The sequence below is a fragment of the Boleophthalmus pectinirostris genome, unplaced genomic scaffold (assembly GCF_026225935.1).
Source record: "Boleophthalmus pectinirostris isolate CB_2022bp ecotype Guang Dong unplaced genomic scaffold, ASM2622593v1 HiC_scaffold_11, whole genome shotgun sequence".
NCBI classification, from domain to species: Eukaryota; Metazoa; Chordata; class Actinopteri; order Gobiiformes; family Gobiidae; genus Boleophthalmus; species Boleophthalmus pectinirostris.
The window spans coordinates 16,641,405-16,665,188 of NW_026570994.1; the positions used below are offsets into that span (position 1 = coordinate 16,641,405).

The 23,784-nt window shown below is 36.2% G+C and overlaps 1 protein-coding gene across 4 annotated transcripts in view; it reads left to right on the forward strand.

Moving 5' to 3' along the window:
* Nucleotides 1-23,784, forward strand: part of trak2 (trafficking protein, kinesin binding 2) — a 31,053-nt gene that overhangs the window by 1,552 nt on the left and 5,717 nt on the right. For 3 of the 4 annotated variants that reach the window (XR_008633415.1, XR_008633414.1, XM_055163265.1), the window contains exons 2-16: nt 3,947-4,101; nt 6,194-6,379; nt 16,129-16,188; nt 16,825-16,901; nt 17,554-17,670; nt 18,270-18,491; nt 18,601-18,679; nt 18,951-19,081; nt 19,465-19,539; nt 19,623-19,754; nt 19,841-19,920; nt 20,650-20,784; nt 21,839-22,134; nt 22,515-22,973; nt 23,632-23,731. Coding sequence is in view for 2 of the 4 variants with exons in the window: in XM_055163265.1 (XP_055019240.1) it covers nt 4,044-4,101; nt 6,194-6,379; nt 16,129-16,188; nt 16,825-16,901; nt 17,554-17,670; nt 18,270-18,491; nt 18,601-18,679; nt 18,951-19,081; nt 19,465-19,539; nt 19,623-19,754; nt 19,841-19,920; nt 20,650-20,784; nt 21,839-22,134; nt 22,515-22,973; nt 23,632-23,731 (2,207 nt within the window). In the remaining 2 variants the exon portion in view is untranslated. The remainder of the gene's footprint in view (nt 1-3,946; nt 4,102-6,193; nt 6,380-16,128; nt 16,189-16,824; nt 16,902-17,553; nt 17,671-18,269; nt 18,492-18,600; nt 18,680-18,950; nt 19,082-19,464; nt 19,540-19,622; nt 19,755-19,840; nt 19,921-20,649; nt 20,785-21,838; nt 22,135-22,514; nt 22,974-23,631; nt 23,732-23,784) is intronic. The other variant, XM_020939100.2, reaches the window with a different exon arrangement.

Genomic DNA, 23,784 nt, shown 5'->3' on the forward strand with positions numbered 1-23,784 from the left:
CAGATGTATAGTTTGCCAAATGTTGCCAGTAAGTCCATATGGAAAGTAGGAATGCACCGATCTAATACTGGTATCAATACTTCATTAGATAGATTGGATATCGGCTTCGAAATATCGGTTCAGCTCCTATTTTGATTGGACATATACATTGATGTAATGTGACTATTTACAGGTTGTAGTTGGCCCAGAAAATCTTATAATGTTTGAACTTTTATTTATTAGGGATGCAACGATATCCAAATCTGACGGTACGATATTATCACGATATTTATTGCGATATTTTTAAGAGGCTGATATAATTGTAGATAGGACACTTTTTTGCTTTTAAAACACCATGACAAGATTTTGGTGTGAATAATTACCATCATAATCCCAAGAATTCAAGTAAAAAAACAATTTCTTCATGTTTTCTGCACTGAAATGCATCATGGGATATGTAGTTCCTGATGTTTTTAAGCTTTTGCTACTATAAAACCATGCATTTAAGCAAAGAAACTTCTAATTCGATATATTGTGACAGCTCACGATATTATTGTGAGACCTTTGACAATACAATATCGCGATATTTCAGTTATTGTCACATCCCAGTTACTCATACAAATTTGTTCTGTAGTTACTTAAGAGGTAAATATCATCTACATAACACAGTTGGATGAGTTTTGTTTTGTTTTATTTAAAGGTGCATTGTGTAACTTTTCTGGTGGAGGATTCGTTAAATGCTTTTCCTCAAGGAGATGTTATTGCTTTGTTGTTTTCAGTTTCTTCACTGGTATCGGTTGATGATATTGGCAGATACTTAAAGCTATAGTATCGAAATCAGTATCAGAACTGCAAAACTGGATCGGTGTATCCATAATTGAAACATATGTTCTCTAAAATCATCTATTTTAACCCTGGAAACTTTTCTATTCTAATCTAATCATCAATCTCATCAAATATTCTGTGTTACCTGCTTAGGGACAACAGATGGATATTAGCATTTTTGCTCTAATGTGGCATATTTACACTTTGATTACAAATGTTCATTAATATGCACTGTCCCTATCAAACAAACAAACACAATAAATAAATTAAAGTGATGTGTTTACGGAACAGATTGTTGCATACCTGGATTTCCGTAGAATCCAATTACACTGATAACAATAGACCAGGGGAAGTAGAAAAAGGGAGGGTCCAGCAATTGTACCAGGGACTAAACCAGGGACTAAACCAGGGACTAAACCAGGGGCTAAACCAGGGACTAAACCAGGGACTAAACCAGGGGCTAAACCAGGGGCTAAACCAGGGGCTAAACCAGGAGCTAAATTAGGGACTAAATTAGGGACTAAACTAGGGACTAAACCAGGGGCTAAACCAGCACAAACCCAGGGGATAAAGCAGAGATTAAAGCAAGGACTAAACCAGGGACTAACCAGGGACTAAGCCAGGGACTAAGCCAGGGACTAAGCCAGGGGCTAAACCAGAGACTAAAACAGGGACTAAAACAGGGACTAAAACAGGGACTAAACCAAATCTAAACCAGCACAAATCCAGGGACTAAAGCAGAGACTAAAGCAAGAACTAAACCTGGGACTAAAGTAAAGATTAAAGTAAAGACTAAAACAGGGACTAAGACAGGGACTAAACCAGGGACTAAACCAGGGACTAAACCAGGGACTAAACCAGGGACTAAACCAGGGACTAAACCAGGGACTAAACCAAATCTAAAAAAGTGGGGGTAAAAATGGGAAGAATTTGGGCATTTTTATTGTAATATGTATAATATTACATAATTTGAGGTATAAAAGGTTAAATAAGTGACTTCTATAGCTAAATATTTACACATAATTGTACATCTTGTTATTTTTAAATAGCAGCTCCTGCTTTTTGATGATACAGTCTTTTTAAAATGGTTATACAGCTTTATTGTTATTGTATCAAAAGCCACAAAGTAGCTTCAGGATTATAATTTATTGCTGTGTATCTCTGTAGCAATAAATCGTCCTTCAGAATTTGTTATTGTGACAGGCCTGCTGAAACATAACAAATAACAAAACCAGATACAACTGAACCACATCCAAACTAAACATAAAAAATGATTGGAAGTATAATTGCTGTTTTGGTTTGTTCCCTGCGAGTCCCAGAGGAAAAAGGCTCCCATTATCAAACCTGAAGTCTCTCAGAAGTGAGTCAATAACAACTATAATGTTCAGTAATGGATTTACACTGGAGGTATGCGCGGCTCTGTGATGGCGCTTAGACATGGCGTGCATCTCTGACGATAATCCTCTATGTATCCAAGCGTTTTTTCTGGTTACGTAACAGTGATTTATGCCCAAGGATTTTCAAGGTTTCCAGACATTTCTAGTCCAAGTGTCCCCACAGATGTTGAAAAGGACATTGATGCAGAGAGAGAGGAATAGCCTTGAGAAAAACAAGCTGGAATCATGACATTTTACTTTTTTACTACGCCGATACAGACAAACTCACATGTTTAACAGTTATTTATAGAAAATATCATGATATCGTATCGTCAAAGTTCTCACAATAACATCGTGGACCATCACAATATATCGAATTACAAGTCACTTTGCTTAAATTAAGAGTTATGGTGCAGAAATAACTAAAAAAAAGACAGGGAACTAAATCCGTGTATCATTCGTTCTTTCGTTTTTCAATATAAAACCAAAAATAAGACCATGAAGAAACAATTATTTTCTTCATTATTTGTCTCCAAAACAAACAAACAACAACAACAACAAAAAATCTAAAATAAGGAAATGAAAAAATAACTGCTTTCTTCATTATTTGTCTCCAAAACCAAAATGAAAAACAGATTACGATTCGTTTTTTTTTTTTTTTTCAGTTTTTGATTTTGTGTTTAAAGTGAATGATTGAAAAAACGGATAACGGGACTGAGACGGACTGAGACCGGGACTGAGACCGGGACTGAGACCGGGACTGAGACCGGGACCAGACCAGGACTGAGACCGGGACTGAGACCGGACTGAGACCGGGACTGAGACCGGGACTGAGACCGGGACTGAGACCAGGACTGAGACCAGGACTGAGACCAGGACTGAGACCAGGACTGAGATTGGGACCAAACCACGACTGAAAATGGTTTAGTGCTGGTTTAGTGCTGGTTTAGTCCTGGTTTAGTCCTGGTTCAGTCCATATTCAGCACAAAAGTCCGGCATCGCACTTTAGGTCACGTAAAGAGAAACATTATCGTTATCTGTTTTTTCCATTTTTCATTTAAACACAAAATCGAAAACTGAAAAAACGAATCATTATCTGTTTTTTTTTATTTTGGTTTTGGAGACAAATAATGAAGATAATATTTGTTTTTTCATTTTCTTATTTTTGTTTTTATATTGAAGAACGAATGAACGAATGACACATGGATTCAAAATTGTTGCTTTTTATGATATTTTTTCATTTTTATTTTGCTTTTTGGTTTATTAAATGACCTGATTTAGCTGATATTAAAATTCTTCATGCCTTATTTTAATCATCTCACCTTTACATTTGACCGGTTTTACAGCGATGACTTTTGTAACAGCCAACGGTCCACGTCCCTTTAAGACATACAGCTGTGTCCTTCCCTTTAAGGCCATAAGCATTTCCTTGACTTTTTTTCTTTTTGACTGGAGACAGGAAGTTGGGAGGGGGTATCTTCTCTTACCCCTTTGGCCCTCTCCCAAAACATTACAGTATTTGTCCCACAAGAACAGAGTGAAGGTCTGTATGAGCAGCTGAAGTGATATCGATCTGAAATTGGACTCGATGCAAAATACAAAACAATAAATCTGAATAGAGCAAGAAGATGTCTGCTCCTATTGAAATTCTAATTTGTTGGTTGTTATGAAAGAGTTTTGCAAAGTAGTTTTACTGATGTTTTTCAAATCCAACTACAAGCCCGTGCTGCCTAACTAACTGATAAATAAATGTATTTTCTTCATAGAGATGTGAGGCCACCATGTGAACCCATAAACCAGCCCATTTCCAGTCCAGCAGTGGCTTAAGCGGTGGGTAGGGGGCGCTCTCCCACTGGACTGGAGATGTTTGAGGCGAAACAACATCGAGCAGTGGAAAAGAAGGAGTCGAGCACAGAGACAGGTAATCACAGAAACACACAAAAAACAGAAACACATGTTAAACTTGTATCAGTACATTTTTATACGAGTGGTTGATTTCATAATTGCGGTCAACAGTTTTGGCAAATATATTCTGTTTTCTGGTTTGTTATGCTTTTATTTTTCTTCTCATTTTCTAACTAGTATAATACAAAATCCTGCTCTTGTTCTGGTTTAGAAATGGAGGCTATTGCGACAATTCGTATAACCCAGACATGTCAAACTCAGGCCTAGGGGCCAAATTTGGCCCGCGATATAATTATATTTGGCCCGCGAGATCATATCAGACATGTATTTGAGTTGGCCCGCCGGCTACTGATAGGCTATAGAGACATTATTTATTTAAAATTTTGTTATCATTTTATATTATGCTTGTTCTGGATTCAAAGTTTAAGCTAAACTTTTATTAAACATTTATTTTAATAAGAAAAGATTTAACATTACATATCTCGAAAGAAGAGAAAACATGCAGATGTTGTTGAAAATTTTCAATAAATATTTAGTTTGGCCCTTAGTCCCAGTTTTTTCATTTTGACCCTCTGTGAATTTGAGTTTGACACCCCTGGTATAACCTTTCATTTAATATGAGTTATAATTATATTTGACCAAAAAACATTATCCAGTTGACAAATTAAATTTTTCCTTTACCATGGATTCTACCTGTACGACTGAGGGATTTTACACACATTAATTATACCGTTATATGTTTAAGTCCTATAAACATATAATGATAAAATCATAATTTTACTTATCACAATTTTGATAATATTAAAAGACATACATATAATAAATTGGAGTAAAAGCTACTAAAAGCTGCTGACCCTGTAGTTAGATCTCTACAAACATGTTCTGAAATGCAGGAGATTGTCATTAGTTTAGCAGTTTAGAATATTTCTTTCTTTAAATGTAAAAAATTATGCAAAATGTACAGTTAAATATGATTACAAAATGTTTGAGCCCTATTAGAATCCTTTGTTCAACCTCTTGTCCTTCCTTTTGTTGTTACTATACCTTTAAACAGTCCAGTGTGTGTCCAAAGTCACTCTGCCCTGAAGTGCATTAGCCTCTATAGTTAGCTCCATGTGTCCCACTGAACCACATGTTAACTCAAGTGGAAGGGCACTGACTTCTGCAATATTCATATTACATAAATTTACTTGTTGGGAGAACCTAAGTAAAAAAAAAAAAAAAAAACAGTTTGCAGTGGTCCAAAGTGATTCCTCATTTACCTTATGCGTTTAGAGCATCCTAATTATTCACCATGATAAGTACTTTTCACAATTTTTAGACCAGCGTAGAGTTTTGCCGTAAAGCTTACAATAACTCGTAGTAATAGGAGTAGTTTGTGTGTTCATTTTGCAGCCCTACAAAACAAAAACAAAACAAAACACAGACTACAACCCCATGTATGATGACTGAAGGGGTTTAGGCTGAAGTAAAAAGTACTTATAATGCCAAACCCTGTTAAACAATTACAGAATTCCAAGAAAGAAAAGCAGCATATGAAGAGCAAGTTTGTGTTTACAATATCACTTATGACTAACTGTGTATATAAGAAACAAAAACATAACGCTTTATACTTTTTTTTTTTAAGGCTTCTGCAGTGTTATCACTCAGATTGTTTCATACACTAACCCCTCTAACAGAAATACAATCACTTTTCTTCTTATCCAAATTTTTTTAAAGATGCCTGTTCTTCTAAGGTATCTTTTAAAAAATTAAGATACGAACTAAGTAAAAAAGTGATTGTAGTTGTGTATAATTATATGCTTATGTACACTTAAGCATATAATCCGGTGTGTTTACATTCATGTTGTCATGTTTGTCCATTAACATGCTCTGTCCCAATCAAATAAATAAATAAATAAAAATTACTGATTATCGGACAATTAAACATACATTATAATTATATGCAGACAGCTGAATTAAATTAGATTTTCATTGTGTTTGTACAAAATACAACAAAACTTCGATAGAGCCAAACTGCAGCAGTACACAGCAAACTAATTAATCAGGTACAGTCCCTTTAAATGTTTTCCTTATTTCATTTTTTCAATGTTCTGTTTTCTTTGCAGATGAAGGCCTGGGCAACAGCAGTAAGCACTTCGGCTCAGGGTCCCTGGGCTCTGGGTCTGGGGGCTCCGTGTACCTGTCCGACAGTCAGGACTGGGTGGTCTCTCCCAGCTGCTCGCCGGAAGAAGGCCCCGCCCCCCACAGCGCCATCTCCCCCATGTTAGCCGAGGAGACCTTCAGATACATGAGTGAGTACAAAATGGGTTCAGATTAGATGTGTATAGGGAAACTAGGGCTGGATGTCATTCAGAAATTGCCGATACGATGCATACCTCGAGACATAGGCCATGATACGATACATATCTTGATAAACAGGCCACGATACGATGCATATCTCGATGCAGTACACTTACCATTTGATACAATATATTTCAAAACTGTTCAATAAAAAGTAAAGGCTACTAAAAGTCTTTGTTAAATCACTTCTTGCGCAAAATTAATATGAAACACACCAATTTTAATCATCAAAACAGCGAAAATGTCAAATGTGTTGCATAAACGAGTTTCCTTCCTCTAAACAACCAAAAAAACTGTAGCACTGTAACAAAATAATTTAGTAAAATATACCAATATATGGTGATATATCGATACAGCAGCCCATCAATAGTTTGATATTTTTGCACAACCTTAACGGAGACTACCTCAAACTGAAGAAAAAGGAGGTTAAGTTGTAGAATATGGATATCTGTTATAATATATATAACCCTGAAAATCTGTAGAGCCCAAAAATCTTGAGTGAGAAAAAATATCTGATTATTTTTTCTATGTGAATCTCACTTTTTACTCGTAGACAGAGAGCACACAGATGCACATCCAATGAATGTTGCAATAGAGTGCTGGGTCCAAAGACAAAAATTGTGCAAAAGAAAAAACAAACACACTGCAGCTCCCACAATGTAATCTCAATTAGATTAGATTAGAAAAACTTTATTATCCTGAAGGAAATTAATTATTTTAATACAATTCACGTGTTATCAACATAGATTGTATATATAAATGGAAAAACTGCTGTCAAGACTTGTGATTTTGGTCTTAAAATGTTCCTATTAACCCACTCTACATGATCCCGGTGTTATTATTCTTTTTATTTTCTCCGTAAATCAAGTTATGAACATTAATAGCCGGCAAATCAAGCGCCTTCTTTCGCAAACGTTAAACTTCAGCTAAAATATTTTGACTTGGCAAAATTTAACTACTCTAAACAATACCTGGACTGACTGGGAGTTGATAAGAGTCAGATTTACAGTAATACAGACATCTAATGTCTAACTGGCTCAACGGGTTTTTATAAGTGGAAGCGTCAGCATTACATGGAAATACTTTGTTTAGAAATTTAAGGGTCAGTGATTTCTGAATTTGTTATCTGCACACAAACATGCACAGTACTACTACTATGACTACTATGACTACTACTACTACTACTACTGCTACGACGACAAACTAGTTAATCATCTCAATATATCTTCTAATAACTTTTCAGTAAATGAGACTTACCTCTTTTCCTCTTCAAGTGGTCAAACTATTTTTTGTTTTTTGTTTTAAGCCATGTTATAATGTTGTTACTTCATCACAAACAGACCTGGAGTTGTGTTTTTTTCATTCACACATGTTTGAGTAACTCTTTTATTAGTCTGTCTACATCTCCAAAACTCAAAATGCTCTGTTCCACCTCGTGATGTCATGAAACGATATTTTTTTTAAGTTAACAACTCCTTTTACCTTAGGTTTACATGTTAAAAATGTGTGAATGAACCAAAACACAACTCCGGTTTTGATAAAGAAACAACATTATAACATAGATCAGAAAAATGCATTATGACTCAGCTCGTTGGGGTCAGGGAGGTAACAAAATAACCAAGATGTAAAATGGAATAAATTAAATAATGTTTAATTAAAAGGTGAATTAACAAAACAGGCTAAAATATATACAGGAAATAACCTAAACTAAGAAACAAAACAGGATTAACATATGAATTTTGTGCTAAAAAACAGGTCACGCTGACTCTGTTTAAAGTCTGTACTTGATTTTTACTGTCTTAAAAAACGTAAACGACGGAACTAGTTAATTTCAAACAGTTCGCAGTGGTCCAGAGTTATTCCTCAATTACCTTATGCATTCACAGCTTCTTAATTATTCACCACGATAAGAGCTTTTTTACAATTCTCAGAGACCAGAGTTGAATTTCGCAGTAAAGATAACAACAACTAGTATGCAAACACACTCTTCCTGACTTAAACTGCTGTATAAACGGATGCTGACAGTATGCAGTGGACTTATTTTGACCTCAAGCTCTATATAAATATGTCGTAATATTGTTATCCAAGCTGTTTTATGATTCTGCCATTTGATACGGTCATAAAGTCATAAACTAAACATATCATTATTATTATTATCAAACACACTACATTCACCTCCTACCTTTTGCTGCTCGTCATGTTCTGATTGGTCAAACCCTCAACGACAACCGCAACAGATGGTGTGTCTGTTAATGCATTCAGCACGTGACAATTCATTTATCCTTAGTCTCGAAATAACTGGGATTTACTGTGGATATTTGGCAACCAGCTTCACTGCTGTGTTGCCATGTTGTGTGTGTATATCCTGCTTTTATTCTTTATATTCTGCCCTGGTTTGTGTAAAGGAAAAAAGGGAGAAAGGGAAAGAGCGAGAGGAGAGTTAAGTGGACTCACAAACCAGAGCTAAATAACTCAGAGGGGCTAGAGAAATGCTTTAGAGAAGTATTATTTGGCAACCAGCACCACTTTGTTGCCATGTTGTGTGTGTGTATATTTATCTGCAGTGGTTTATGTAAAAGAGAGGAGAGAGGCTAAAAAATATTATCTGGCAACTGGCATCACTGTGTCGCCATTGTAGAAGTAAAAGTACTGTACTGTAGTAATGTGCTGTACTTAAATATAAATATTAGGTATTTGTACTTTACTGTGCATAAGTGCATTTTAAGGTCGATACTTTTTACTTTACTACATTTGAGAGCAGATATCTGTACTTTATACACAAGTGGACTGAAAAGTGAAAGTGTTTTTTTTTTTAAATTATAGTTTGAGATAAAAGGCTGAAAAGCCTGGCAGTTTTTTTTTGTTTTTTTTTAATCAAGGTCATAGTTTGAGAAAACAATAAAAACAGCTAGAAAAAAGAAAATAAAATCTGTTGTTTCTGTTCAAAACTGAGCTAAAATTTGTACCAAAATCACTACATTTGAAGTTTTATTAGATCTCTAAATCGCAAAATATTTTTACGTATCTTTAATTAAACAGGTACTTTTAATACTTTTACTTAAGCTGATTTTTTCATGCAATACTTTTACTTTTACCTGAGTATTTTTGCTCCAGTATGTTGTGTGTATATCCTGTTTTTATCTGGCCTAGTTTGTGTAGAGGAAAGGAGGGAGAGAGAAAGAGAAGGAGGAGAGTTAAGTGGACTTGTAAACCAGAGTTAAATATACTAGAGAGATTTTATTTGGCAACTGGCATCACTGTGTTGCCATGGTGGAAGTAAAAGTAGTAAAGTCTTGTACTTAAGTATACATATCAGGTATTTGTACTTTACTTAAGTAGATTTTTAAACTTTTACTTCACTACATTTGAGAGCATGTATCTGTACTTTTTACTCAACTGCATTTTTAAACAGGACTGAAAAGTAAAAATATTTGTTTATTATAGTTTGAAACCTGCTGAAAAGGCTGAGAGTCATAGTTTGAGAAAACAATAAAAACAGCTTGAAAAAAAGAAAATTAAATCTGTTGTTTCTTTTCAAAATTCAGCTCAAATTTGTACCAAAATCACTACATTACTCTTTAAGTAAATTTTCAATGAGTACTTCTAATATTTTTACTGAAGTAGAGTTTTTCAGGTGATACTTTTACTTTTACTTGAGTATTTTTGCTTCTTCGCCACTGCTGTGTTGCCATGTTGTGTGTATATCCTGTATTTATCTGCCTTAGTTTTTTGTAAAGGAAAAGGAGGAAGAGAGAAGGAGAAGGAGGAAGAGAGCTAAGTGGACTTAGTAACCAGGGTTTGAATATGTTAGAGAGATATTATTTGGCAACCGGGATCACTGCTGCGTTGCCATGTTGTGTGTGTGAATCCTGTATTTATCTGCCCACGTTTATGTAAAGGAGAGAGAAGGAGAAGGAGAGTTAAGAGCTCAACAAGTCATACAGAGAGGCTATAGAATGCTGAAGAGATATTATTTGGCAACCTGCATCACCGCGTTGCCATGTTGTGCGTGTATTTCCTGTATTTGTATGCCCTAGTTTGTGTAAAGGAGAGAGAATGAGGAAGAAAGTTAAGTAAACTTGAAAATTAAACAAGTTATCAGGGAAGCTAGAGAAATACTAGAGGCATACAGTATTTGGTAACCGGGATCACTGCTGCGTTGCCATGTTGTGTGTGTATCTTCTGTATTTATCTGCCCTAGTTTGTGTAAAGGAGAGGAGAGAGAGAGAGGAGGAGGAGGAGGAGGAGGAGGAGGAGAGTTAAGTGGACTTGCAAACCAGGGCTAAACAAGTCTTAGGACAAGCTATCAAATCAGACAAACTCCAGAAATGCCACGATTAAACATAGAAAATGAAGATGTGTGTGATCGGATCGCAGTGGAGGGTGAGTAAACTAAAATATTAAATGCATATGTGTGCGTGTGTTTTGACATATGAGCTATTGTTAGAAAGTGTATGGCCCAGTCTGCAAGGTCAGGAGGAATATGAGAACGGAGAGAAGAGAGAGAGAAAAGAGGAGAGAGGGGGCATATGTGGTCCAGGAAGTGGGTGAAGCAAATGTTTACATTGAAAAGAATGCGTTGTAATTGTGATATGCAGTCTATTTACAGCTATCGTTTTATATATTAGTAAAAAAAGGGCTAGAATTCTTAAAAATGTTTGTAAAACGAGAATAATTTGTGACTTTTATTAGCAACGCTTGTAAATATTTGCCTCCAGTCAGCAAGCACATGCATATTTTATTTATAACTTTATTTTTTAAGAAAGTTTTAGGGTGTACAAAACAGAATATGCAAACCAAAAAAGATTACATGTGTCTAACAGTCCCGTCTTTTCCATTATTTCTCTCCTTTGTGACGTTTTCAATTTGCATATTTTAGTTTTTCTCGTTTTAAAGCTGCATTATGTCGCTTTTTTGGCGTCACTTGCTTTTCAAAAGAAACAGAAAACTTGTAGAGGCGCAAATGCAAGGAGCAGCCAGACAAAAGTGAAAAAATGCATAGTACACTCAGATGGCCGATGTCCAAAAGCATATTTATTTTTCCTTCATCGGACATCCCTCTTGCCTTGGACCACAGCAAGAACTTATTGTTTTGCATGAATGTTCAACAGTTATTGAATTTTATTGTTTTATAGCTCAAAAATACTTAGAAAAAAAGGCATTCTGACTGTGAGCGGGGTCGCCTCTCCACAGATCTGACCTGTAACTTGGTCTCCGTGAAGATAGAAAGGTTTAATGTCATACTGTGAAACATTACAGACAAAGCAATAACAAAAGCGAAGGAGAAAAGTCACACAATGCACCTTTAAACTTTTATATATGGGGAGAACTACCGGGACAAGTTACAGGGCAGATCTGTGGAGAGGCGATCCCGCTCACAGTAAAAATACAAGCTCGTTTTGAACAATAAAAACTAGGGGTGTAACAATCACCGAAATATTGTGATATCGGGAAAGACTGACACTCACACAAAGATCGGAATACGAAAGGTAAACCATGGAAAGATTTGATTAACACCCCAACATAAAAAAAACACTGCTTCTCAAATGTTCAATTATTAGTTTTTTCTTGTTTTTTTTTTTTTTTTTTTTTTTACTTTGCATTTTTAACAGAATAAGTAAAAAAAAAAAAAAGGAAGAAGTTTTCAGTACTATAATAGAGAGATATATGAAGTGAAAAAAGGATGAAAGGAGAAAAAAAAAGTACATTTGTGATTTGAAACTGTCATCGCTATTGGACTGTCAATAAAAATTTGAATTTAAAAAAAGAAATATCGTGATATCGTGCCGTCAAAGTTCTCACAATAATATCGTGGAAGAGTTATGGTGCAGAAATTGTTAAAAAAAACAGAGGGAACTACATAGACCATGATCCTTTGCTCCATTTCAGTGTAGACTACAAGAAGAAATAACAGTTCTAACACTTTTAAGTCTTAGTTCTTTGGATTCAGTCTTGTCAAGGCATTTTAGGTGGGAAAAGAAGCATATTCACACAAAATATTGCAATAAATATCGTACTGTGAGATGTATATTGTGAAAATATCGCACAGAGAGACCTGGATATCATTACACCCCTAATAAAAACACAGAACTCAAGATACCAAGTTTATGATTTGATAAAGCTGAATACATTCGAGGTAAATGAACTTAATGTCACACTGTGGGGCATTCCAGGCAACTAATTAATAAAAAGTCCACATCACCATGGAGATAAGCCGGTAGCGGAGCCCTCCACCAGAAAAGTTGCATAGTACAGCGTTAAATCGTGCCCTTTATTTGTTCTTGAACCTGCACGTGCACCGGGTCGACTGAAGCAGGCGTCAGATTGCTGCTTCATGATACATTTGCTCCACTTCCCCGTCGGACATGAGACTAAAAATAAACTCTGATAGTTCTACAGGAAAGAAGAGGGAATATACATGCAGAGAAGAGGCCTACTGCAGACTCTGTACTACATAAGACTGTGATTAAAGTATTTTTTTTATCATAGTTTGAGGCCAGCTGAAAGCACTGAGAGTTTATTTTTTTTATCAAGGTCACAGTTTGAGCAAACAATTACAACAGCTACAAAAAATGTGTTGTTTCTGCACAAATCGGTACAAAATCACTACAGTTGAAGCTTTATTAGAACTCAAAACCTGCCTGAAATTCTTTTACATTTTAGTAGTAGTAGTAGCAGTAGTTGCAGCAGCAGTAGTAGTAGCAATAGGAGTAGTAGTAGCAGTAGTAGTAGCAGTAAGAGTAGGAATAGGAGCAGTAGTAGCAGTAGTAGCAGAAGTAGTTGTAGTAGTAGCAGTAGCAGTAGCAGTAGCAGTAGTAGTAGCAGTAGCAGTAGTAGTAGCAGTAGCAGTAGCAGTAGCAGTAGTAGTAGCAGTAGTAGTAGTAGCAGTAGTAGTAGCAGTAGTAGTAGCAGTAGTAGCAGTTGCAGCAGCAGTAGGAGTAGTAGCAGTAGTAGCAGTTGCAGTAGTAGCTGCAGCAGCAGTAGGAGTAGGAGTAGTAGTAGCAGTAGTAGTAGGTGTGGTAGTAGTGGTACTAGTAGTAGTAGTAGTAGTAGTAGTTTGCAGATTTGTGTTTAGTTAATTAAAGTAAGTACGTAAACTTTACTTAAGTAGATTTTCTCATGTGATACTTTTACATGAGTATTGCATATTGCATACTGCATACACTGTACTACGTAAAACTGTACTATGGGTGACTGATTTTAATACTATTTATTTAAAAAGCCAGTTTTTCTAGGTATTTTTGAACAATAAAACCACCTGTAATTGAATAAATGTAAAGTAGAGATATTTAATGTCACTGTGGAACAAGCAGGCGACGGACCCTCAACGAAAAGTTGCACACTGCACCTTTAATTACTCCAGTGTTAAATAATAAGAAAAAATGATTATATATAGTTTGATTTTGATTTCGTAGAAATCTTTATTGTGTTGTGCAAGCTGCCTGATAGAAAGCAATCAAATGCGTTTTATGACACTACAGTCTACGATAGCCGTGTTTAGTGGTGGCGTGTCTTTATTTCTTAACCCTTCCACGTTGAGTAACTGGAATGTCCCACAGCTTTGCATTAAATTTATCTGTCTCCATGGATACAATCGGGTGACACAACTAGGGCAGGTTAATGGTCTGATCTGTTAAGAGGGAACACCGCTCTTTGTAAGAATGCATGTATTTTTAAAGTTATTTGTCTCCGATACAAGCGGGGTCGTTTAAAGTTTAAGGCCATATTGTGGAACATTCTAAGCCAAGCAAGGAATCATTGTGTCAAATGTTCAAGATACAATTAAAAAATGGAAGGAGCTTCATAAAATACACATATTTGGTCTTTCAAAAGAAAATTATTAAATTTTTTTTTTTTATCACTACTCACATGTTTATTTACATGTGAAAATCGGACCATGTTACGTTTTCTTGTTTTTAACAGGACCCTCACACATAACCTATTTCAAATTTTCAACATTTGGTGATTTTTTTTAACAGTCCTAATACATATCTTAATTCTCAAAAAAAATAAGGGTCTACTACACCTACAAGTAGGTTTAAAAAGGGGCTAAAAATGGTACGCCACAAGAATGAACATGTTTTTTCAGTTCATATAAAATGACAATAATTTTAGATACCAAACTTTCAATCGATGCTATTTGAACACAGAGTAGAGGAGCACAAGCCTACAAAATTTCAGCCCTCTGTGTCTGATACTTACGGAGATATCGACCTGTGAATACTGCCGAGAAAAAAATAGCACTAATTTTTGGCCCGTAAATGGACATAAGCTGAGCTGTAACTTAAAAAGTGTTGATCGAAAATCACTAAAATTTCACATGGTTGGTACATGATAGTAAAGGACTATTTGGTAATTTTTTCAACATTTTTTGAGATTGAAGTGCGTGGGCCATTTGTTGAAAGGGCGTGGAATGACTCACAGTGTACCTTTAACTACGAACTGGTACTGACAAAATATAAACATTACCCAGCTTGTATACTGCTCGTTGCTATAGATATAACACTGAGTAAATATATATATAGCACTGGGAGGATATTTTGAGCTGAAGTTGTGGTAGAGAAATGACCTGGTCGTATTTTCAGGTCAAAGAGGGCCTCGCGTCATTAGAAAGAGCACATGCAGCAGCTGTCTCTTACCGTTTAATCCTTCATCAAATTACTGTCTGCTATTTACAAGGACCAGTGGGAAACTAGGCTGGAAAGTTCACGCACTTCTGGTTTGAGATTTAAAGTAATAACATGTATTGGCGTTGTCACGGTACGAGAATTTTAAACTCGATTTCGATATTGAGGGAAAAACTCGATACTCAGTTCTAGATACTAGAAGCAACAGCTGTAATAAAACTAAGAGTATATGCACAAAATCAAAACCCAAATCTAATAGAGATGCAATATTATCAAAATATCATTGCAAGAAAATTGTAAATATAATACTTTTTCATTTTAAAATGCCCCAGCAAGGCTTTTGGTTCTATCATAATCCAAATAATTAAGATTTAACTGTTACTTCTTCATGGACACTACTCTGAAACTGCAAAGGATCATGGTCTATGTAGTTCCTTTTGTTAATTTTTTTTTAGATATTACTGTATCAAAATTAGGGATGGGCATTCGATTAAATTTTCTTAATCGATCATCAGGAGAATTAACGATTGATTTTCGATTAATCATTAACGTTTTTATATTAAAATTATAATCATTTCTATTACTAAACTGCATAAATAAACTCAACTTTACAACATATAAAACATAACCACTGTAGAGCCACATCAGCTTGTTTTAGATTATAATGTGTTTAATGCAGCTTTGGCACATTTGTTTACGTTTTACAGAAACAAAACTTGGCTCATTTGCATAAATTGTAAGTGCTGCTCTTAGCTCTTTGTTTGACAGTGTTTGTTCTGTCAGACGCAGCCTCATCTCCTTACGCTACCCACTGAAACCTACGTTCGGTTTGTCGATTAAAATTGAACGTGAGCGACGAAATTCTTAATGATCATGCCCATCCCTAAAAAAAATCTAATCTAATAAATCTAATATCTTACTTTACATTTACAAGATTATGAAACACTTTACCCCATCAGATAAAGGCTCACAATGAAAAGCTTAACTACTGTGTATAAGTTTCTGTGTTTTGATTCTTCCTCTGTCCTTTACTTCATTTCCTTAACCCTTCTTTACTCTCTCCTTTTCTCCAGCGTATCTTGCCTTGGACCCCAGCTCTTACTCTAACTCAGGCTCCTCAGGCTTGACTAAAGGTATTTCTCTCTCCTCTTCTTATTCTCTCTATCTCCCTGCACACTTCCTTTTTACTTTACCACGTTCACTTTCACTTCCTCCGGTGCAGTTTTGTTATTGTTATTATTGAACTAGATAGTATAGACAATGTTGCATGGAGTTAGATGCCGAATGCGTAACACCAAAAACACAAAAACCCTGTGTGGGAGAATATATGTGTGCAAAAGTACCACCATGATAAGAATTTTTAAAAATGAAACCCTCTTTTTAATCAAAATAAGTCATTTTCTTCCCAAAATGTGAATAGTTTATTTAATATATCCATGCGGTCTTCTGATTTAGATGACGACCCTGCAAAATCTATTATAAATGGTCCAGTTTTATCATATTTTTGTGGTTTCTTTCAGTTTTGATTTTTATTAAAATCATTTATTAGTGTCAGTACTAATATTTGAATTTTTTTAAATTTGCACCTTTTGTCTTCAAGGTTAATGTAATAGAAAAGTGGGTAAGAATTTCAGTAAATGAGACAAAAACTCAAGACTATTGCGATTGCTAAACTGCAGACAAGCATCACTTTAATTTTGCATAAAGGCGTGTCTCAAATGCATTTCTACAGCAACTAATTTTAATATTTTTTCTTCTTTTTCTTCCAGTCCTCAGTGCAGACCGAGTCGAGCAGATGACCAAGACCTACAATGACATCGAAGTGGTCACTCATCTTTTGGCCGAGGTGAGTTTTTAGACTAGATTTGGGATTTTTAGATTCATATTTTTGGTATAAATTGACACATAGACATTTATTTATTCTCCAAAATTCTCAAGATGGTATGTAAAATTAGGAAAGGGGGATTCAATGATGTGCGTATATAAAAAAAAATATATAGAAAACAATATTATCCTATTAATACAAGACAAAGAAGACAACATAACTTGCACTGTGAAATTATAATATTCTAAAATTATACGTAAAAGCAGGAAAAGTGAATAAGAAGGGTCCAATTATAAGCAATTAAAGTCTATAAAAAGAATACACATAAAAAAAAAACAAACAATATAATTAAAATACGCAAAAGATAAAAACAGCTTGTACTGTGTTATAAAGTTGTAGATGATTACAATAATTAAAAGAGTCCATTATTACAATAGTTTCTGATCTATGTTGTAATGTTTCCTCATCAAAAACATATCTGGAGTTTTGTTTTGTTTCATTCAAACATGTTTAACATTTTTATAGAGTCAGTTTTGCACAATATAGAACCTTTTAGTAGTTTATTTGTGTGTTGTGGTAGAACAGAGGGACAGAAACCACATAACTTACACTGTGTTATAAAGTTGTAGATGGTTAAGCAAATGTAATTTATTTGTGTTTTGTGTTTGTGCAGAGGGACAGAGACCTGGAGTTGGCTGCTAGGATCGGTCAGTCTCTTTTACAGAGGAACCACCTTCTGCAGGAACGAAACGAGGCCATAGAAGAACAGCTCGCTCAAGCTCTGGACCAGGTAGGAACTACTTTTATCTGTTTTAAAATGTTGACAAAATCACTTAAATGCTGTCACGGTTCACAGAAGCTTTTCACATCACATCAAAACTGGAACTAAAACTGGGACTAAAACACGACTAGACCAGGACTAAGCTAGCAGAACCAAATCAAGTCTACATCAGGACTAAACCAGGACTACTAGCATATAACTTACTTATTTGTCGATCAAAACCAGGACTCCCGAGAAGAGGAGAGACTGCATCGAAATGGAACCTTCCTGGCTAAATAAAGCTTAAATAAATACAAACTAAAAGAACAATAAAACATGTCAAGTGAGTTGTATTGTGGTCTTGGTCTAGTCCAGGTTTAGTTCTGAATTTAATCCCAGTTTAGAACCAGTTTACATGTGGTGACTGTGCAATAAAAGTGAAGAATTTTCACTAATGCCAGGATGCCTAAAAGTAGTTGCAGAAGCTTTTTTGTAAATTTCAAGTATGTATTATAATTATTTTTTATTCATGAACTTAACAAAACAACAAAAAAGTGAGGACAAAAACAAAAAATCTAATATTTAAATACGAAGAACTCATAATTTAGACCCTTTAATGCTCTCTCCAGGTGAACCAGCTGCAGCATGAGCTCTGTAAAAAGGACGAGTTGTTGCGGATGGTGGCGATCGCGTCCGAGGAGAGTGAGACGGACTCCAGCGTCTCCACGCCGCTACGACAGAACCCGCCTCTCGGAGCGGTCTCCACGGCAACGGCAGCCCTCAGCCAACTGGAACATCTGCAGAACAAACTACAAGAGCTGGAGGAGGAGAACCTGGCCTTAAGATCTGAGGTACGGAAATTCAGACTTGGATTGAGTAAAGTTTTGACCTATGTATGACCTAAAACTGTTCGTGGGTTTTTACCTTCTTGTTTATTTTTTTAATCTTTTTTTATTTCAGGCATCTCAGTTGAAAAGAGACACAATAAGTTACGAGGAGAAGGAGCAACAGCTGGTCAGCGACTGTGTCAAAGAACTACGTAAGTCAACATTTAGACATTTAGAATCAATTTACACATATATATTTAAACATTTACACTCCAGGCTTTATAAAAAATAAAAGTAAAATCAGTAAGGGGGGATCTAGTGATACTTGTTAATAAAATAATAGATATAAAACAATATTATTCAATTAATACAAGATAAAATGTCTTTAAATTATAAGTAAAAGCAGGTAAAGTGAATAAGATTGATTCAGTCTTAATTAGCAAGTACATTTGTATTCATTTTTTATATATATATTTTTTTTAGGAGAGTCCAATTCACAGATGGTGACTCTGACGGAAGATTTGTCCAGAAAGAACGAAGAGCTGGTGCGACATCAGGAGGAAATCGCTCAGCTCCTGTCTCAAATCGTAGAATTACAACACAGAGTAAAAGAGGTGAGAATCAGATATTATTTTGATACTAACAGTATTATATTAAACTTATCTACCTTATCATATGTTTTATTGCTCAAAAATGCATTAAAATATTATTACATACTGTGAATGGGCTTGCCTCTACACAGATCTGACTTGTAATTTACCGCCTCTATGCAGATATACAAATTAAATGCCCTAGTGTGGAATATTTTGGACAAAGACATACTTTAACAACAACCTTTTCCATATTAATCCTCTTTTAGATCAGATATAACTTCAGAAATGCAAGTCTCAATCCCAATATTTTCCATTTATTGTCAAAATTAGGTACTGAGCGTTAAGAAAATGTTGTATTTGCTTGTACAGTTTTCTTATTCTAATTAATTTTATTGTTTTTATAGCTTGCTTTAGAAAAGGAAGAGCTACGAATCCACTTACAAGCCTCCAAAGATGCTCAAAGACAACTGACCGCAGAGGTAAGCAACTACAGCAATTAAAATACAATATTCCTACAAAAAATATATAGATTATGAAGTATTTTTTGTGTTTGTTTTTACAGCTGAAAGAAGTGACTGAAAGAAATGCAGAGTGTTTGGAAATGCTTCACGAATCGCAGGAAGAAATCAAAGAACTGAGGAACAAAAACAGTCCGTTCTCTGGGATGAGGAGACACTACGGTCTTTACCCCATGGTGAGAGATAAAGAACTTTACACGGCTCAGGTTTGGGGTTTTGGTTTGTGTTTGTGTAATTTAAATTCTTTTTTTGTGTTGAATAGGACTCTTTGGCAGCTGAAATCGAAGGCACCATGAGGAGAGAGCTGAGCATAGATGAAGAAACGGCTTACGAGGACCAAAGGTGAGAAAATACATAATGAAATGAACGGCTATAAAAACAGACAAATGGGTACTTTTTTTGTTGAACTGTTTAAAGGTACACTATGCAACTTTTCTGATGGAGAGTGCACCACTTGCTTGTCTCCATGGAGATGATGTTGCTTAGCCTGAGTTTATGTTCAGAAGTTTGAAGGCCCGTTCAGACAGGGGAGTCAATTCGTCCATTTTGTGTCCAGCTTCCACTTTGTGTTTGGGCGCCAGCGCAACGCAAATCTGGCATCTTGAGCATTTAGGCGTCGACACTCTAGGCGCGTCTAGAGAGTTGGCGTCAGAAGTTGAAAATGCTGAACTTTTTGCCACAAAGCCACAAACATTAGCGGCGTATAAATATATACGTTCCAATCACAGAGCCGATCACCAGGACTAGATCAGAACTAGATCAGGACTAGATTAGGACTCGATCAGGACTGGACCAGGACTAGACGAGGACTAGTTTAGGACTAGACCAGGACTGATCCAGTATCATTAGCAGAGAATACATAAATATACGCTGATCTACGCCGCTGAAGGTTTTATGTCGTTTCGGGAAAAGACCAGGACCGGGCACTTGTTTCCAGGGCAATATGGAACATTCCAAGCAAAGCAACAACATCACATCACAATAAATTAAAATAAAAAAGAGTAAAACCTTTAAGTTTTTATATAGATCTGTAAATATGTCTCATAGAACATTTCGTGTGTTTTATTGTAGAATTTCCCAGAAGCGAGTTTTCCAGACGGTTCGCTCCTTAAACGCAGCAGCTTCGTCCAGGCCCCCCTCCGCTGTGCCGCCCATCCCCGGGTCGGGCAGCTCTCTGGTGATGACCGCACAGCCCCTCCCCTCCACGTACGTACCACACAGAAAGAGTGACTTTTACATTTGGGGTATTTCCTGTTTTTTCAATTTACACGAGCCGTGATATAATTATAGATGTATGAACCCAGCCTTGTCACGATAATTACAGCCTCAACTTAGATCATTTTTTGTGGTCAGTGTTTACATTTTCTTTGTAATAGTTGGGAACATTTGGCTGTTTTAAAGATTTTTAATAAGTAGAGTCATGTTTTGTTTCATATTCAGGCTGAGGTCTTCTCTCAAAACTCTCTGTTTCACCTTGTAATGTCATGTTGTAATACAGGAAGTGCTCCACTGTGTTTAAACTCTAGCTGTTAACTTGAAAACTACCACTGCATGACATCACAACGGAGCATTTTGAGCTTTGGAGATGTAGACAGACTAATACTAAATGATTACTCAAACATGTGTGAATGAAACAAAACATAACTCTAGTTAGGGGTGGGTGATATCTTGATATTTAAAATATATCGAGATATTTTTTAAACACAAAATTAATTTGTGACATATCTTATATATATATCAATATAATGCTTATATTTAATTCTGATTTTGACGCTTCGCTTGTTTGCCTTTTCTGTGTGCGCTCCCCCTCCCCGGCACAAGGAGAAAGCTGTTTTTTTCTCTGGTGCTTATAGTTTATGCAAATGAGCCATGTGGTCATGGTCCGGTTCTGGTGTAGTCCTCGCGATCCGCTCGGTGATTGTGGCGTATATATTTATGCTCCGCTAATGTGTGTGACTCCTGCTCCAGTTCTCGAGTCTTTCTCTGTCTTTCTGATAATAACGTCGCTGCATCACTGGATACTAGTTCCTAACTGGTTGACGAAAAGTTCAGCATTTTCAACTTTCTGGTGTTGATGCCTTGAATCACGCTGCGCTGATGCCTGAAAACTCAGCAAAAACACAGGACGCCCTAGACGCATTGACACATTGACTTTACATACAAACTGGATGCTTTGACGCTCTGGTGTGAACGCACTATAACGGTGACAGGCCTTTATGAAACCAGATTTAATTATCGAACTTGTCATATGTTTTTTCAGAGAGGAGGTGAAGATGGGTCTGCCTGGTTGTCCCGGGAGTAATGACCTGACCAAGGCTCTGCACAGACTTTCTTTGAGGAGACACAACTTCCTGTGCGAGAAGCAGTTCTTTCAGTCCGAGCGCGAGAGGAAGCTCCAAGCGCTGGCAGCAGAGGGCGACGGCGAGGCGAGCGGCTGCAGTTCCCCCATGGGCAGCGTCATGTCTTCGTATTCAAACCTCTCGGAGCTCTCCATCGGCTCCACCGTGTTCAAAACCTTCCTCCCAGAGAAACTGCAGATAGTCAAACCCATGGAAGGTACAGGAGATTGTTTTGTTTATTTTTATGTGATTCATTGATTGGTTTTCCTGTTTTGTGCAAGATTTTTGGACTGTTCTTCATTCAAAATATATAATATTTGAATGAAGCTGAAAGATTAAAGGTTCATCAGGTAATTTTTCTGGAGGTTTTATTGCTTATCACCTTGGAGATTTTAATAGTTTGTACAAAATGTTGCTTAGTATGGCATTAAACTCAACATCTCATTTTATTTATTTATTGACCTCCATCACCCACCAGAAAAGTTACAAGTGTAGAGCATCTTTAAACCAAAAATAACAATAATTTCATGTTAAATTAATGACTCCTGTGTTAAAGTTCCTTGTTATAAAACTGTTGTTGTATTATTTGTTTTATAGGTTCCTTGACTCTTCACCATTGGCAGCAGCTCGCCAAACCTCACCTGGCGACCATCTTGGACCCTCACCCCGGAGTCGTTACCAAGGGTTACCGCCCGCTCACCCAGGACGGCGTTTACCATCTCTCTGATATGGAAGAGGACGACGATAACGAGGGGAGGAGTCGGGGCGTTCTGGAAAAGGGAGCGACCGAACTGGGCAAAGACGAAGAGGAGGATGAGGAAGAGGGAGGGATCACGTTTAAAGTCAGATGCACGTCCACGCCCGATGAACGGAGGGAGAGGAAGCTGTCTGTCCCGCCGCTTCCTGTACCGCCTCTTTCGCCGAATCTCCCGTCATCGTCGAAAGTTGCGGCGACAACAAGTGTCCAAGCAGAGAACCAATCAGCACACAGCATTCCAACGACATCATCAGGAACCAGCCAATCAAATGACAAGATTATAGTGACTACTTCATCAGGTAAATTATTTATTTTTACTGTTAAATATATTATTGAATTATTCCTTATTACTAATTACCATATTTTTAGGACTACAAGTCGCTCCGGAGTATAAGTCGCACCAGCCAAAAAATGCTTAATGAAGAAGAAAAAAATGACAGTGACAGTGGAACAGGAATAATAGGACTAGCAGATACTGGCACACAAGTCTAGAGTGCCCTCTTGAGGCTGTTAGTGTGAAAATTTTAATCACATCAGAGTATAAGTCACAGGAAATACCCAAACCATGAAAAAAAGTGCGACTTATAGTCCGAAAAATACGGTACTTAATTCCTCCTCATTTAACATTTTTCTATAATACAAATATTAGGCATAAATTAATATGTCTCCCCCAAAAAAGTATGAATTTTTAAAAAAATTTAAAATGTTTTGATTTAAATAGAACTATCTTCACTTTTAAAGCTATAATATGTATCTTGATTTGATGGCTATAGAAAGTTAAAACGATACTTTGAAATGTTCTCCATAGAAACAATTAAAGTAAGTTAGAGCTGCAATTGCTCTGGCTTTAAAATAATAAATGTGTGAAAATAAAATTACCAGTTTATTGAAGTTTTATGTGAAATTACAAATTGAATAAGATGCAATTACAACCATTATGTTATGTTTTTTCCTCAGTGCAAAACCCAGGAAAGAGTCACAGCTCCACTTTCTCCACCTACACCTTCACCACCTGTCGAATCCTGCACCCGACCGACGTCACACAAGTTACTTCCAGGTAAAACCCCTAAATATTATATAAATAACAATGTATGATAATCCATTAAAGAC